Consider the following 18,033-nt stretch of genomic DNA (forward strand, 5'->3'; position numbering starts at 1 on the left):
TTAAATTGACGTCAGGATGGAGAGAGGAAAAGGAGGTGAGGATAGACTTCAAGCTACAGGACCAAATCTTCTAAACTGCTAGAAAAACTTCCATGTTCTGGTGAAAAGAAGTTTGAATAAGTGGCCACAGAAGCAAGTGCTGGCATTCAGAACATCGTAAAATAATGAGATCCACGCATTTTTAATCCATAAGGCAATATTAAAAAGCAGACTGAAATTCCACAAAGTAGTGTGAAGTACAATAGCCAGAATTTTGGAAAGAGTACAAACAACACTGGAGTCTGAGCTACAGGCTTACTGTCACCAAGGTCCTATAATTTTCCCTTTTTAACACACAAGAATGCAATCCCCAAAGAGTTCCTGAGCTCTCCTGATTAAGCTCTGAACAGACTCCTGCTCTTCCTGCTGTCTCCCAATGCCAAATTGTAAGTCAACAAGAAACAAGAATAAGAATACACTGCCTTTTTCCCATTTCTGACAGAAGTGGGATTGATTGGCAATATTTTTCCTCTTAGGGAGCATGACTGCCAACTTCACCAAAAAGCCCTGCTAGCTGGAAATCATTCATTTTAGTGATGTTACATAACATGTTAGCTTTGACTGGACCTGCCAGGGGAGTTTCTGCTGCTGGGCACAGCCAACTGCTGCTGTCTGTGTGCTGCAGGGCACTGTGTAAAGCAGGTTGGTTTGGAATGGTTTGGATTGAGACAATTTCCCCCAGGCCAGAGGGGTTTATTGAAGCGACTGACCTGACCATGGGACTGACCTGACCATGGGAATAACTCCCAGAGGCTTCTGTCTAACTGAAGTGCAGTTAATGTGCTTGCTTTCTTCAGTCAAATCCATGGGTACCCTAGGTCAGGATAGTCCAGAAGCTACAATCCAAATGCTAAACACTTTTTCCCCAAAATATTGCATGCCTCCATCCCATTTGGAATTATGTTGCTCTCACTTAGTTCTGGTACTCCCAGAGACAAACTGAAACCATTGTGTGTGCTTCGCAAATTACACCACCATTTATAGCCCTGTGTTACTACAGATTGGAGTTTCAGCTAGGTCATACCAAAACACAGGGATATAAAGAACTTCTAATACAAACAACTGAAAATTAATTCACTGTATTTGACACAATTGATGGCTGTTTCTGAAAAATTGTGTCCATATGCACACTTAGGCAGCACTCAGTAAGATTCAGCAGTGACATGTTAGAAGAGCCAGATTTTAGTGGGGTTTCATTTGGAGCTTTTGATTGCTTTTAGAATAAGGAAGCCTGAGTATTAAGGACTTGTGTTGGGTCTCTTCCTTCTAGCCTGACTGTAGAAGTTTCCCCAGGAGCTGTGTACTTTTAGCAAAGCGCTGCAGACCATGGCTCGGCTGGAGAAAGTGCTGTAGCTCCAGCAGGATCTACCTGCGCTCCGCCAGCCCGAGAGCGGGGCCGGGCTGCGGGCTCCCGCTGCCAGCGCGCTGCTCGCCGGCCTCACCGCGGCTCCGGCAGCGGAAACGCGTCACGGCCCGCACCAAGCTCGGGGTCGCGGCGTCGGGACGGGGCTGAATTTGGACACAGTCTGGGATAAGCGTTCCCTGCCGGCAGTCTGTGTTCCCCAGCGCGGACCGCAGGAACAAACGCGCGCCCGCTCCCCGCACGGGACGCTAGCCGCCGGCATGGCGAGGCGCGGCCCCTGAGCTCACCCCCCTCCGCCTCTCCTTCCGGCCGCCCGCGGCCCCGCCTTCCCGGGGTGCGGCTCCTGCCCGGCATCACCGGGCGCGGGCCCCGCCCCGCCGTGCGGCAGCGCAGCGCGCCGGGCCCCCACGTGCAGCGGGCCGGGCCGGCATGGGCAAGCGGCGAGCCGGGCGGGAGCTGCTGCGCAGCCTGAGCAAGAAGCAGAAGAAGCACCTGCGGGAGTTCGGCGAGGAGCACCCGTTCTATGACAAGTGAGTGCGGGGCTGCCGGGCCGAGGAGCCCCGCTCAGCCCGGGGCCGGCCCGGGCGCCGCCGCTCCCTCTCACGCTTCCCCCGGGCTCCCGAGGGAAGGAGGGGAGCTGCAGCGGCTGCTCGTGAGCCGGGAACATCGAAAGCAGGAAATCTCGGCTCGGATTGTTGTTTCTTGCAACAAATGTAAACTCTTGTGGTGCAGGCCGGAGGGAGTGGGGAAGCGGAGGAGTGCGAGGTGGGCTCTCATTTTGGTAGCAGGCCGATCTCTTGGCTTGTCAGGGTTCCAGCCTTCGCACTGTTTACTCCGTGCTCTTTTCTGATCTCGGGAAGGGTATGGAAATAGAGTAGCGAAGATCTGTGTGCCAAGAGCCATTCCCTCCTCGGGGGGATGCCCGTCTGTCAAAACGACCACCTTCCTTTTGTACCCACGTGTAAACCTCTGAGGAAGGAGCTGCTTGGTCCCGATGCTCTGTGGTGCTGAGCACACACTGTGAGCAGGCACGCACTGTTAAGGTTCGTTGTTCGTGCGCCCCCGGGAGCCTCCTGGCCTGTGTGGATTGGGGTGGAAGGCCTGCTGGAGGGAACGTCCTGCGTGTCACCCTGGACAGGGATGCTCAGTCCCACACCAGACTGCATCTTTTTGAAAGAATTGACGTTAGTTTTAAGCCCAGCTTGCACATTGGTTTCTTGGAAGAATTGCAGTCCCAACACTGGTTAATTGATGCTGGTTTTCCTTTAGTTTGTGTCTTTTTCCCACTTCACAGGCCAATATTTAGTGCTAGAAGTAGTCTCTGTCTCTGGTTAACTTTTTTACAAACTACACTTGCAGCTAGATTATTTTAATTCCTTTTGAGACCTCATCTTCTGATTAACACTGGATTTTATTTCAAAATATTTATTGATCAGTTGTAATGCCTGAGCACTTTGTGTACAGAGGGTCACATCACCTGAGAGGGTGACCTTTAAGGGTAAACACCCAGAGTGTTTTCTTAGAGAGACATGTTTAAGCCTTCTTTTACTTCTTTAAACTTGCATAACTGATCAAATCACTATTCCCCTCATTTTTCATCATGCATGTAACATCGTTGGCAGAATAAGGTATGTTAGTGCTTTCTTTTCAGGGTTTCTGGAAGACCAGAAGAAACTCAAATATGTGAATTGGTAATGTATTTTTATTCCTTCCTTACTTTTATCTTTGTGTAGTTTAGTGAAGTGGAAAACTTAGCATTTCATATTTCTAGCTTGTTCAGGCTGATTAAGTTCTTCCACTTAGAAAACCAGAATTTAGGAGAAAAAGATGAATGTGATTTTTGTGTGGCTCTGAATTGTTCTCTGTAATGTCTGACTCTAAACTGTAATACCATCAGAGGGCAGAAGCAGCAGGAAATAACACCAGTTCTTACTTTTTTGTGTATTAGTCACAGTGAAAATTAGATCACGCTCTAAGTTGTTTTAATAATGTTGGTAAACTTAGTGTTGCTTGAGTTAGGAGACTTTGTTCTCTCTTGAGCAAATAAATATGTTAATATTCATTGTTATTCTTCAGATTGCCAGTGCTTTACTTGTCTTTCAGTCAGGATTTGGTAATCCTTTATCATCAGATTAATAAAAGACTTCAAAGTTTTAATTTGGAAAAATTAATTACTCTGTTTCATTTGTTTCCTTTAGCAATTTTGTACATTAATGTAGTACTTACTGATTTTTTTTCCTTTTTGGGTTAAAAGAAACTAAGAAAGGAGTTAATGGTGTTGTGTTGATACTCATGGTTTCACTACAAGTTTTGGCTGTAATCTGGACATTGGTTTGTGCAAGCCCAGGACAGAACTGGCTCAAGTCTGGCTTGCTCCAAGTGTAGAGCTGTACAGCTGAACCAAACCTGACCAACTCCCCGGGGAACCATTGCCCACTGACAGCTATATCACTTACCTTCTTGAAAGCCAGAACATTTCCAGCATGCTCTATCCCTTGTATGGGTGCCTTTCTACAGTTTTCAATCTGTGTGTGGTTTTCGTAGAAGAATCTGGTGCTGGTTCAGTAAATGCTTTGTCTGTGGAGATCAAATGTCCTCACTCAGCTGAGACTGAAAGAACTGGGTTTGGTGATGCTTCCAGTCAAATAGGTACCAAAAGAGGCACTTTAGTCTGTCTCCCAAGATGCTTTCAAAACCTAAATTGAGGTGTCCAGTATATTATTGGCATAAAATGCTGGGTTTTGAAAAATTCCATTGCATTTATGTAAAGGTTTAGTGTGAGAGGGGAAACATGATAGTGTAGGTAGAAGTAAGGATTTTTGCCTGCTGCTTTATTGGCTGTTACTGTTGTTGCTGTTTACATTCATGTTTTCCTTTCCAGTCTGAGGATTCTGATAAATCAAGTAAAGAAAGTGATTCAGAGACTGAAGTGGAACAGGTCTCTGGATATCATAAGCTCCTGGCTACTCTGAAGACCTCGCCTGAGTCTGAGAGTGAGGAAGAGGAAGATGAAAGTGAATCAGAAGAAGCTGAGGAAAGTGAGGCAGAAGTGGACAGTGAAGGGTCCCAGAAGACTGGAGAAGTAGAGGAAGGTGAAGAAGATAAGAATGACGTTCCAGAGGAGGAAGCAGGTTTGGAAATTTGTCTTTTCCCATGCTTCTTTGGTGAATGTTGCTTGACTAACGTATGTTTTTAGCCAGGTTCCTGGTGTAGACTGTCTTGTTGGCTGCGTGCTCTTCTGCCTTGGAGACTCTGTTGCTCCATTGGCTCTGTGTGGGTGGGAGCAGCAGCTGCTGAAGGATTTAGCAGGGGAAAGGGTAGCTGTGCTCATTTGCCGCCAGACAGCCTGCTGCTGCTTCCTCAGATGTTGTTTGTGCGGCAGCACAGAGGAAATCCACATGGAGCAGCAGACCAGGGGTTCTCACCCACTCATGGGAGACACAAGCTGTTCTCTCGAGCAGCATCTGGCTTGGCTGTGCCACCGAGAGGAGGGAAAGGTTTGCCTCACAGCATGGGAAAGAATATGGAAATTGGAAGGAAACCTCCGCCTTTACGGTGAGGTGTCCTCATTCATGAAATCTGCAAAGAAACGCTGGGAGAGAGGAGTCAACCTTTAATAATTTACAGTTATTTAGGGTCTTCAGAAACTAAAAGTTAAATTCTCTAAACAGGTTACTTCTTTAATTTTGTCTAGGGGACCACATTTTGTGTTATGTAACATTTGGCATGCTAGCTGAAAGTCATCTTTATGGTAGAATACAAAGCCTGATTTTATCTTTTTTGATAGAGATTTGGGAGAAGAAAATCAGTAACTCAAAGGGACCAACATCTACAGACAGTAACTTTTCCAGGAGAGAATAACCTGTTTCTTTCTAACAATTGACAGCCACAGACACAGCAGAGCAGACGCTCAGCCAGGAGCAGGCTGATGGCACAGATACCTCTTGTGACCCACGTCATGGAGTAATTGAGGAGTTTACTGATGTGAAACACGAATCTGAATTTAGCTTGGAAACCAATTTCATGGAAGAGGAGAGTGGAGATTGCAATGCAGATAGGAGAGACAGCAGTTCTTCACAAGATCTTCCAGAAGGTAAAAAACTGTGTGTTTGTGTTTAAGGATTTGCCTTTAGAGGAATATGTGTAAACATGTTTAAATTGTCCAAAACCCTAACGATGGGCTGTACAGCTTCTGAGTTCTTCCACTACATTATTCATGCTGCCCACATGTCAGCTGGTTATGTAAGGGACCCTTAACACTAATGCAGATGTGTAGCTGAACCATTTGCTCTCTGTAGCCCCTGGGGACTGGAATTCATGCGGGGTTTCTGCTATGACTGGTAAAGCTTAAAGTATCAAGAACTAGAAAAGTGTGTGGAGGGTGTTATCTTGTTCTGCTGCTTTAATAGTAGTTTTAAAAGCCACTGTAATACAAAGAGCTCTGCAAGCCTGCACTTCACTATGGAAGATGTTCTTGGCACAAACAGCATAGTAGATAATCACAAAGCTGACCTGTGAGGGCATCCTTCACATCTCAGTGGAGTTAGAGGTCAGATTCTGAGAAGCTTGGAGCAGCCACAGTAATTTAGACAAATGCTCAGTGCTCTCGGAATTTTGAAGGTTATGCAGAGGAGTCTGACTGCACCAGGATCCAGAGAGAATGAAGCATCAGCAGAGCACATGTAATGTCTTTTAAGGGTGTATACCAGGATCTCAGTGGACTGATGGATGCATCCGAAGCTGTGGTGTTGGAGTTGTCCCACCATATGTAACAAAATAACTGTGTTGCATCCTTCAGTGACATGGCACGCACTGGCACTCGCACAGCTTCTGCTCATATTTAATGCTCTGTGCCTTTAATATCAGATGGCATACTTTGAGAGAGAGAAATATGTTTGTAGCATCCCTAGTGATGCTGGCTTGTCATCTTGGAGCAGCAGCTGACATTAGATCTGGGAGGCAGCCTGGGTGATACATGAAATGTGTGGAAGCATCAAAGGGCCATGTGATAGAAAAAACAGCTCGTTCTTGTTACCATGAGAATATGACTTAGGCTGCTGGCATTGCATTTTAATGAGAACGTAGCTCTCCAACTGCATGCTAAGTATCCTAACAGCTTTGTTCCACCTATAAATGATGCACTACCTCTCAGTGGGTTCTTGCAGCTTGGAAGTGTCTTTATAGTCTATTACAGAAAATGAATCACCTAAGATAGCAGAAAGAGGATTAATTTCTATTCTGGTCCTGGGGTCACTAAAATTCCTGAAATTGCATCCCATTACTCCCTCTATTGGGAAAATGTTGGAATCAGTAAAACTCAACTGAGGAGAGACCCTGCAGTACAATTAAATGATATCCAGTTCATTTCAGTTTCTGGAAAGATTTTCTCAATTTTTTTTCAGTGTCATGATTAGTAAATATCTTGACTTTTGTCTGGGTAATTTGTGTGTGGGCTGGATATTTGTTGGCAAGCACCAGTGTTCCCTAATTAGTTTTCTTTATGCAGTGAATGCTGCTGTGCTGCAAGCAGGATACAGGGCTTGGCTTTCAAAATTAACTTTGCATGTGACTTTGTGCGTGCCAGTGTCTTTGAGTATAATGTGATTTAACAGTTCTTTGCCTCTCCTTTTCTTTCCAAAAAGAAATGCTGATTAGATAAATCAGACTTTTTCTCACTGCAGGCAATTTTTGTCCCCCTTCTCCAAAACTCGCCTAGTGTTTCTCTGCTTCATTACAGACTGTGTTCATATCAGTGGCCAAAGCCCTGGGCAGAACTGTTTGTAAATAGGAGGGTTAGCAAGTTCACTTGGGACTTTACTATTGACAGCCTTTTTCACCTGCAAGCAATGGACATGTCAGAGCTTAAGGCAAAAAATTGCCACTGTTTTCCACTACATATTGTTTTCCTGTCTAACGTTTGATTAGTGCTTGAAAATTCTAGTACTTCCATAAGTGCTTCTTTTTCTTTTTAAAAAGCAATCTGTCAAATCTGTTCTCTCTGTTCTTTGCAGAGAGAATTTGACATCCTTTCTCTCATCTCCAAGTGCTTTGAAATAACTAGTTTTAATTGTGGTGTTGGCCAGCGTGGAAACTGTTCATCTCATTTGCAAATCCTTTCTGCAACTTGATTCTACTATTAGCTGCAATAGTTCTCAGGCTATTTTTTTGTTGTTACTGTGAACAGATCCATTTAAGCAGCACATGGACAAAGAACTTGAAGAAAAGGAAATAAAGAAAATGTCTACGCTTCCTAAAACTTCAAGTCAAAGTCAGGTAATAATTTTCTGTAGCCATCCAGCATTTCTAGAGATGCCTGGATCAAAATGGTCCTTTTTTATATAATGATCCTTTTTGTATAATGATCCTTATTCACGTGAAGTAGATCACAATTGTTATTATTAGCTGCTGGCACTAGAATTATTGTGATTTTTCACTGTGTTCTTGTCAAACTGTTTTCTTCTTCATTTACTGCTGAGCAAGAGTTGAAATGTGAAGTCTGCTGTTCTGAAGGCATATGCTGACACACCTGAAACACATAGCTTTAGACTTGGAGCTGTAGTCCCAAAACCTTGACAATAGGTGGAAACAGGGCTTGTTTCTGAGTTGTGACAGCACAGTGCCAGGGATGTGCTCTGCAGCTGAATTTCTGAGGTGACATGTACACTTTTAAAGGTACTTGTGATGCACTTTCACATTATTCCTTCAGGATGGCTCTGTCCCTGTATACATTAACAAGCCAGTGAAGGGGAATTTATTACTGATATTACTTTATTACTTAATTCTGGCAATAATATGTGAATTACAGTACCACAAAACCATCTCATTGCTTGACAGACAATACTGATTTTCAAAATACTCATTTTTAGACAAACCTTTGCTTCATAACTTTTCCACATCTGATTTTGTTTTGGAGACTTGCCTCCCATTCTGGTCAGCCATATGCTGGGTGACATTCATTGGAAGGTATCCAATGGTTAGTTAGTCAGAGAGAAAGCTGTGATTTTTTTAAAAAAATTAATTTACTTTTTTGGCACATGCTGGCCAAAATTACCAGTGCCACCTGAAGCAATGCATGATATATCTTTGCTTAAATTGGTGTAGCTACTTTACAGGGACATCTGGGGACAACTTGCATGGCAGAAGGCGTAAAGTTTAGAGTTTTCCCCTACTACACTGATAGCAGTTCAAAATCAGACAGATACCCAACAAGACTGCATTTAACAACTGTATCACAACTTACGGGATTAGCCCCTAATGGGTTTATTTTCTTCTTTGATCAAAGTATGTACCTCACTGGGGTCAGCCAGTAAGCACAGTTGGACTGCAGGGTTCTCATCTTGTCCATGGTTTGAGCCACTGATTTGCTGGGTGGGTTAGGCAGAAAATTCCTCAGTTTCCTGTGGCATGGGAACAGTTACAGACCCATCATTGCAAGATCCATCCAGATCTACCAGGCTGAAATTTATTGTTATTTATCCTGGCAGACTCTCAAAGGGATTGCATATTGAAAAAAAAGTTTCCACTTGTAGTATGAAAAGATGATTTCCTTAATCTCATGACCTTGGTTAAAGCTGATATCACCAGCTGTGGTGATATGCTTTGAAGTGTGCAAGGTTTGGTACATATGACTCCTCAGTGTTGGCTATTTTTTTTTCCAGTGGCCAAGGCTGGGTCAAGTAATTTTTTCTTCCACTTTGGAGAAACATAAAACTTTGAAAGCAGACAAAGAAGTTGATGTGAAACAGCTTCATCTCCACAAGCCTTTGGAATCCACTTGGCCAAAAGTGAATAAACAATTTCTGTCTGCAGTGGACAAACCAACTGATTCCCCTTTTACCCCATTACAAAGAGAGCTCTTCTGTATCATGAATTCGTACCGGGACTTGTTCTACCCAGAAAGAAACGCTTTAACAAACGGAGAGGAGATCCGGCACGCTTACTGCCTGCATGCCTTGAACCATGTCCTCAAGGCCAATGCCCAGGTGCTCAGCAACAATGCCAAACGGAGGGATCGAAAGCCAGGCACTGACACCGACGACCACAGGGACCAGGGGCTCACCAGGCCTAAGGTAAGAGAGCTCTGATTGCCTGATCTCCACCCTGGCTTCCTGCTCAGGCTGTACAAACATCCTGGTAGTTCATCTACAAGTATTTCTGTTGCTGCTCTCTCAGAGAATGTGTTCCTGGGCTTATGCTTTTCTACATCCCTTTATTGTGCCTGGAAGTTGTCTTCCATGGCCAGGGAAAATGTCGTGTGAGAAGCAGTGAGCTCAGGGTTGTTAACCAGCCTGGTTCTGTGCCAGGCCATGAGTTTGACTTAATCTCTTTTTTTGTCCCACTGTCACCACAGACTGACAAGTTTTCCTGCTTCCATATTTAAATATGCCAGTGCCAACAGGTGCCTCCATATTGATCTTCAGCATCAGTGCAGATAGTGTAGGCTGTCACTTAGTGTGAGATGTCCTAGAAATGCTTTTGTCCTTAGGCACTTGTAAGGACTTGCCTGCATGAAAGGATCTTTATGTACCTGGGAGCACCTTAGGGAATCCCAGCCCCACTGTCAAGGCCACCTGTCGTAGTTGGGGGAGTGGGCCCCAAACCAATCCTCCCTGGATTCACAGCATCCTGTAGTTGATAACCAGGTGGATTCAGCTATGGCAGCCTGTCACCAGTGTGCCAGCTGCCTGTTGAACAATTCCAGAGAGTTGGGTTTCAGTGTGTGCCTCATGCCTGGCAGATCTCTGGTTTCTGTGTTGATTCCTGCATTAGCCATTTATATTTTGGAGTTCTGTGCAGAAACTGTTGCCACCCATTCAAGAGCCAGGCCTTGACCCTGTCTCTGTCACAGGAGCTCTTGCTTGCCTGGAGAACATGCTTAGTTTTCAGTTCTCCTGTACTGGTACCCTGAGTGAGCTGGGGAAGCAGGCTGAGCTGCTGGCCACGACCAGTTCAAGAGCAGTGCATCCCAGTGCATCTTCCCTCCCTGCTGCTTGTCAGAATGGTTTTGTTTTGATTGTTGGGATGCCCCACAGGGACAGATCCAAGCCAAAAGTTTAATTAACGTACGCTTAATGGCGAGTGTTCATATTTTATGGGTTATTCTGTGTCACTGTTGATCTGCACAGGTACTGATGATAGTGCCCTTCAGGGAATGTGCTCTGCGGATTGTGCATATTTTCATCAGTCTCCTCGAAGTGAATGACAAGAAAAAAATAGATGTAAGTAGTAAGAAGCGCTTCAAAGGGGAGTTTGGCTCTGACCCAGAAGAGAAGCCCCCCAACCTGAAAAGACCTGAAGATTATGAAGCTGTCTTTGCTGGCAACATTGATGACCACTTCAGAATTGGTAATAACCTACTGAACAGATGATTTTTAGCTTGTGCAGAACTGCTAAGTAACAAATTTTTCCCAAATGCCTTAGAGCTGTCAGGGATGTATGGCTGTATGGCAAGATGAGGGAAGAGATGAGAATCTTGACTCCATGTTTCAGAAGGCTGATGTATTATATTATGATGTTATATTATATTAAAATGCTATACTAAAACTATACTAAAAGAATAGAGAGAAAGGATCCTTCAGAAGGCTGGAATGGAATGGAATGGTTACAAAAGCTCGTGACTCTCAGAGTCCTAGCCAGCTGCTGTGATTGGCCATTAATCAGGAGCAACCAACATGGACCAATCAAAGATGCACCTGTTGCATTCCACAGCAGCAGATAATTACTGTTTTTCTTTTCCTCTGAGGTTTCTCAGCTTCTCAGGAGAAAAAATTCTGGCAAAGGGATTTTTCAGAAAATATCATGGTGATAGGGCTGGAAATTTGGTGAGACTCTAGGCTGTGTGGTATTCCTACTGGTTTTTCCTCTGGCAACCTGGATTTTTCTGAAAATCTTTCTTGCCTTTCCAGAACTTAGAAAAGAAGAGAAAATAGAGAAGGAATTATTTTCACATCAAGTTCAGAAAAATTTAAAATGCAATGACAGCTTTATTCTAGCAGGACTGCCCACACCTCATTTTGAAGATAGCCTTGATTATGCAGCAAAATCTTTTCATGTTATATAAAAAAAAATCTTAAGGGTTTAATTGGCCTGTTCACAATGTCTCGTGTAATTGTTGGAACAAAATTAAAACTCAGTACTGAGCAAAGCAGTTTTCTGCTGTGCTTCCCATGCTTTTCATGGAAGCAAATGGGTAGCCAGCAAGTAGGAGTGTTGGACAAGCAGAAAATGTGAGACTTTCTTATAATATTGTAAACTTACACTGTTTAGTAACTCAGTATGCATAGAACTAGCTAGTGGCTTGGTTCCTGGAGCTGCTAAGATGAGAAGGCAGTTTTTCTAACTTAACTTGACACATCAGAGGCTTTTGAAATACTGCACCTTTTAAGATAAATTGGCACCCCAAGAAATGTACTGGTACAGTGGAAGATGTGTGCAGGTCACAGTCAGTCTTTCTTTCTTCCTTCCCCAATGAATATCTCCCAGGATGAGAGCATCTTACTTTCAGTAGCATAGTAATTTTCCTTTGAGTCCTCTCCCATACCACACTCTACTTGTTCCACTTACTAAGTGTTAAGGCATGATTGAAGAAACTTTCAGTGCTGTTAACTTGCAGAAGCAAATTATAGAAGCAGAATAATTTCTCTTTCTTACTGTGCTGCACACCCTGTTACTTCTGCACAAAGATCTAATTTAAAGCACATTTGTTATGCCTTACTGAAACCATTCTTTCACATTTTTAAACAGAAAAAAGACTTGATGTTTCTAAACTGCTGTGACAAGTGATATCTTCTTCCTGGAAATTCACCCAATTGAACCTTTCTTTTTTTCTTTCTTTTTTTATTTTTATCCTTGGGTTGGAATAGACAGCAGGAGGGGTCCCTACTGCTGTCTTTGAAACTCTTGGAAGGGCCTTCAGCTGAAGCTGTGCTATCTGCCTTCATGTGGACAGGGAGAGAAGTTGCAAAGACTTTGTTGGGCAGATTGAAGGGGGTGGTTTGAATGTGGTCTTTTCTAGCTGCATTTTTAAGACCAGGAAACTGTGGGTTCTGGAACTACTGCCACGTAGTTATGACACGAACTCCTTTGATTCCTTCCCTTTTGTGTCTGTTGCATGAGAAGTGATGCATAAGCTGTTCAGAATGTACCCTGCAACATGTGGTGTGACAAGCAGTGTAGGTGCAAGACTTTAGTCACTGTAGCATGAAGAACCTTGTCCTGTGTGGTTTAGTAGCAAATCTTTCAGCCCTCTGAATAAAGGCACTTGGATAGTCAAGAGATCCACCCCAAATCTTTAGTGACAGATTAAAGTAAGAGCTGCTGTAATACCCAAAGTTCAGGATTTGGGGAGAAAGTAGTAGTTAATAATTTCTGCTTTTTTTTTTTTTTAAGTTGTTCAGTCTCCTCATTTTCCATTTCAGCAGAAAATCAGAAATAATATGTTTAAGCTAAAAATTTTCATTCAGATTATGAAAAATCTTTAAAAAACAGTACAGAAGTGCTTTGCCAGACTACATGAAAATTTTCCACATGCTTGTCAAATCGGGGTAGGGTGGATAAGCACTTTTTGAGGAAAGGAGAGTTTCAGACAGATTAGTTGTCCCCAGCTATATTCACCAGTGTGGGGAGAGGGAATGGGGGAAATTACTGTTCCAGAGCCTTCTGGAAGAATGTGTTGATAATTGATGTTAACTGAGAAGTTGCTGTTGGTGTTGTTGGACAGGGGTTGCGATTCTGCAGAAGAGCATGAGACTCTATGCACCCTTCTACTCCTCAGACATCATCATTGCCTCTCCCCTGGGCATCAGGACTGTCATTGGTGCAGAGGGGGAGAAGAAAAGAGATTTTGATTTTCTGTCATCAATAGAAATCCTCATAATTGATCAAGCAGACATTTACCTGATGCAGAACTGGGAACACGTTCTGGTGAGTTTTCCATATATGTATTTATTTTTGTGCTGTGCTGTGTCTTGCTGGTCTGATGTTACTAATTTTTGGCAGTGAGCAGTATTGCTGATTTTTACTGACTTGATTCTAGACATGGATGTTCAGTTCTTTTCCTCCCTCCACCGTGATATTTTCCTTATACTAAGAATATTCTTTCTACAGATTTTGTGTAGTATTCGGACATGTTCTCTCTACAACTTAGTTTGGTGCTTTAGTAATGTATTTCATCAAAGGTGGTTTTTTGACAGTTTTAATTATCTTGCAGCATTGAGAATGATGATTCCTTTAATCCCATCTGGGAGAAATTATGCCAGCTGTCTGACTGCCCAGTGTCTCAGATTGCAGCCGTGTGAGGAATCTGTGCAGCCTAATTCAGGTTCCTCCAGAAAGCAAGAGGAGCTGGTGCATGTCTCCATTGACTGCAGAGATACTAAGCACTAGTCATGTCCAGAGTTACACAGTGTGAAGGGTTTCCTGTACATTTAATGCAAATAGAGCTCTTGGATTGTGGCTAGTCTGCAGCAGTACCCCTGCTTTTTGGCTTTTGGTTAATAGAAGTTTTCAGGATTGAAATGGTAGGGTTCTCTTTTCCACATAAAAACACCTCTGAGGTACCCGGGCCAGAAATTTTGACTCTAGATGTCAGTATGCATTTTGATGAGTCCAGAAGGTCCTCTTCCCTCAGGAGTTGCAGAAAGGGCACATGAGCCTACACAATACCCAAGGAATCAGTCTTGGAGCCTGGTTTCTGTTTTTCCCTTTAGGTACAACTGCCTGCCAATTGGTGGCAGGGATGCCAGTCCTAGGCATTGTTCCCTGAGGGTAAAATGCAGTGAATTTCTTCAAACTCTACCTGAATGTGATGAGAGCTGAGTTGTGTTTAGGCTTCTTTTAGCTCAGAAACCTTGGGCCTGCTGACTTTAATACAAACAAATCCATTATACTTTTTCCCCAGGAGAAGATTAGAAAGTTATGTTTCTGGTGACTGAAGAGATGGTAGCTTTCAGTTCTGTGTCAGGAAATCAAGTAAATTGCTCTTGCTGTGGTCAATAAATTCCAGACAGTGGTGTCTTGGGAGGTGCTGCTTGTTTATATTCTGTGCTGCCCTGCTGGTCCCTGCCCTCTTTCCCACTGCAGTTAAGGCTTTTGCAGGTAGTCAGGGATGTCAGCAGTGATGTGCCTTCATCTGTCTGTTGCAGCACCTGGTGAAGCACATTAACCTGCTGCCTCTGGATTCCCACGGGGTGGACTTTTCCCGAGTGCGGATGCTGAATCTCAACAACTGGTCCAAGTACTACCGGCAGACGCTGCTGTTCAGTGCCCTCCAGGACCCCCAGATTAACTCTGTCTTCAACAAACACTGCTTCAATTACATTGGGCAGGTGAGTTCACAGAGCACCTGGAATGCTGGTGTGGAAGGGAGGGGGAGAGGCAGAGAAAATCCAGTCTGCAGAAAAATTCTGTAACTCAGTTGCTGAAAGACTGTGCCTATCATTTCCCTCACCCAAATGTTTCAGTCTGAATCCATGACATTGCATACTGTGCCAGAGGCATGAAGATCTGCAGAAAAATTCTGTAACTCAATTGCTGAAAGACTGTGTGCTATCATTTCTCTCACCCAAATGTTTCAGTCTGAATCCATGACATTGCATACTGTGCCAGAGGCACGAAGAGCTGCTCCTCATTCAATGATGCTTATTTGATACTTTCCTTTCATAGTAGTTGCTGTGTTATGTCAGAAATTGGATATTGGTTTTTTTAATTTGGCAGACTCAAGTTATTTTGTTTTACCTATTTTGTTGTTAAATGGAGAGTTCATCTGCTTCCCTTTTTTTTATCTCCTGCTGTGTAAGTTGCATGAACTGTTAGTAGTTTGAAAGAAGCAAGAAAAGTAAAAACTTCAGGAGACCATCTCAAATATACGGGATTCAGGGCATAAGCAGCCATTGTGTATTTAACAGACCTGGTGTGTCTGTCATGACTGTAGCTTTGTATTGGAGCTTTCTTAAAAACAGCCTTGAGCACTGTTTTTCTTAAAAATAGCCTTGTGCTGTCAGAGGTGAGCTGCAGAAAGCTGACTGCAGCGTGCCTGCCTTTGGAATGCTGCTTCCATGAACATCCTACTTCTTTCTCACAGGTGGCCGTCCGCAACGTGCCTCTCACTGGCTCCATCAGCCACGTTGTGGTCCAGCTTCCTCATGTTTTCCGGAGATTAGAAGCTGACAGTGTAACTTCTGTGATAGATGGAAGGTACTGTGTGTCTCAGCCTGTTTTGCTGTGCCCTAATGACTGCAATTTCAGATTTAGTGGAGCGTACTGCGGAGCACACTGTGGGTTCACCACAGAAGTACATCTTCATTAGTCCTCAGGTGTAGGCTGGGCTCTGCACAGGTGGAGGGAATACTGGCCTTCTCCTTGCCAAAGGCACTGGAGAATACAGTCTGGGGAAGGAATACCAATCTACCACAGTTGTGTAGTGCTGGTAAAGCCTTTAATCTTCTACACATGTAGAAATTCTGTGAAGTTAAAAGAAGGAAAAATGTAGTGAAAATCTTTGGCAGTCTGTTGTTTGATTATCCTCCTGTCTGAGGTCATATCAGTATTAGAAAGCTGAAGTTTCACTGTGGTTAAAATGTATTTGTTGTTTTTAATTGAGGTTTCAGTTTTTTGTCGACAAAGTTCTGCCCGAGTACCGCGATGCCATCATGTCCCACACGCTCATTTACGTCCCGTCCTACTTTGACTACGTGCGCCTGCGAAACTACTTCAAGAAAGAGGACCTGAATTTCACTCACATCTGTGAATACACGAAAAAGGCTGCTGTCTGCAGAGCCAGGCGCTTCTTTCTCAAGGGAGAGAAGCAGTTCTTATTGTTCACTGAGCGCTTCCACTTCTACAAAAGGTGAATTGTGGGCCAAGTTTTCCCTCCGAGTTGCGTGTGTGCTGTTCTGAGGGTAGAGTCTGACCTTAGTCATAGATGGGCTGTGCTGCTTTTTGAATCTGTTGGATCCCTCTGAGGACTTCTTTGACTGAAGTAAGAGTTGTTAAGTTTGCTTTCAAGTTCTTGCCTGTTGTCAGCAGTCCCTTTGCAGAGACTTTCTTATTTTGTTATGAGCAAAGCTTTATTCAGGAAGGAAGTGCTGCCAAGTTCCAGTGATGTCAGGACAGGATGATACAGCCTGCAAATGGGATTCATTGGGCCTTTTATTTGTGTTCATCTGTGCCACAGTAATTGTGTAAAATTTTGGAAGGAGTATATAATTGGTTCAATAATAATGCAATACAGCAGGCTGAGGCCACTTGAAAAATTTGTTACATCCTGACTGGAGCTGTGTTCAAGTTCCTAATGGAACAGGATTTTTTTCTGTTAGCAGATGTGTTGGTAAATATGAAAAGTTTCATGAGGCTTGGTCTGATCAGGCTTCACTGTATTAAAATCCAAGCTGCAGAGGCTGACCACTTCATAAATTGGTGGTGGTTGGTACTTTAGACGATGTCATTGTGCCTGGCAGTGTGAGATTTTCCCCCTAAATTCCACTTCTCTGTTTAGTCTTCAGTCCATGACGCAGGGTTTGTAAAGTTGAGCTACAGCTGATGTGCATTGAGGGTGTTGGAAATTGGAAGACTTGATAGAGGACTGATGTTTTACCATGCATATTTTGTAAAATTTGCCTCAAATCTTTTGGGGTTTTATTTTTTTCTGCTACAGGTATACGATCAAAGGCATTAGGAACCTCATTTTCTACGAGCTACCAACATACTCCCACTTCTACAGTGAGATTTGTAACATGCTGAAGGCCACAGACAGTGGTGTGGATGCTACTTGGACTTGTACTGTGCTCTACTCCAAGTATGATGCTCAGAAATTGGCTGCAGTGGTTGGCATAGACCGCACAGCTCAAATGCTACAGTCCAAGAAGAATGTGCACCTCTTTGTTACAGGAGAAAATGATTAAGTGATTCTACAGACTGGATGATTGGATGGACCTGCATTTTACTCCTAATGCAGATTTTTATATTGCTTTTTAAAAAAGTATTAAACTTTTTACTCCCTTTTGTTAAATACTCTGTTGAAATTGTTTGTATAGTATTAAATTTTGTATTTCAGTACTCTGCCCAACAAGAAATGAAAGATGTAATTGAAAAAAGCAGGGCTTAGGAGGTGTTTTCTGTGTAGAAACAAAATCAATTCAGAACTATTTTTCGTGTATAATAAAAAACTCATGGGTCAGTAAAGATTCATGCAGTGATAAATAGCTTTCGGTTGGACTGTTTCATTTCATTTTCAGGTGTAGCAAACTCACCTTCTTTTCTTACAGAAGTTTTTCTTCTGGTCTAGGATAAGAAGAATGCCCAAGTATTAAATGAGTGGCTATTCTGTAAGCTTCCACAAGGGAGGTGCAGGCAAGGCCTCTGTAGCATAAGTGTGTTGCTGAATGAGAGTTGAACTTGCTTCAGCTTGACACTTGTGTGAATCCTTATATGTGCTTGGGTAGGAGCTAGGGGTTTGTGTTTGTCCTGGAGTGACCTAAATATCTCTGCCTCCTATTTCCAGCAGACCCTCTGGCTGGTCAGTTTTACCAGGGATAAGTACAAAACCAGGGGATTGCAAGTGCTCCTGGGACGGTGTCTGGCACCACAGGTGGAGGTGAGGTGATTGGTTTGTCTGGATTTTCTCTTGCTGGTTG

General features: G+C 43.4%; 1 protein-coding gene across 1 annotated transcript; it reads left to right on the top strand.

The window, feature by feature from the left end:
- Positions 1-1,739: 1,739 nt before the first annotated feature.
- UTP25 (UTP25 small subunit processor component) lies at positions 1,740-17,603 on the top strand. The gene is made up of 12 exons (XM_039697997.1): positions 1,740-1,932; positions 3,054-3,093; positions 4,284-4,533; positions 5,289-5,495; positions 7,587-7,675; positions 9,061-9,471; positions 10,528-10,747; positions 13,122-13,324; positions 14,545-14,727; positions 15,483-15,595; positions 16,002-16,247; positions 17,055-17,603. Exons 1-12 carry the CDS (start codon positions 1,832-1,834, stop codon positions 17,299-17,301), a joined length of 2,310 nt encoding a protein of 769 aa, XP_039553931.1. The 5' UTR covers positions 1,740-1,831; the 3' UTR covers positions 17,302-17,603.
- Positions 17,604-18,033: the final 430 nt, after the last annotated feature.

Source organism: Passer montanus, unplaced genomic scaffold (genome assembly GCF_014805655.1).
Source record: "Passer montanus isolate IOZ18808 unplaced genomic scaffold, ASM1480565v1 scaffold12, whole genome shotgun sequence".
NCBI lineage: Eukaryota > Metazoa > Chordata > Aves > Passeriformes > Passeridae > Passer > Passer montanus.

Excerpts from the sequence above, each read along its gene's own strand:
- UTP25 (XM_039697997.1), top strand. The coding sequence starts at position 1,832 with ATGGGCAAGCGGCGAGCCGGGCGGGAGCTGCTGCGCAGCCTGAGCAAG. Across the intron at positions 15,596-16,001 it reads ACTTCTGTGATAGATGGAAG|GTTTCAGTTTTTTGTCGACA; the intron begins GTACTGTGTGTC and ends TTTTTAATTGAG. Across the intron at positions 16,248-17,054 it reads CGCTTCCACTTCTACAAAAG|GTATACGATCAAAGGCATTA; the intron begins GTGAATTGTGGG and ends TTTCTGCTACAG.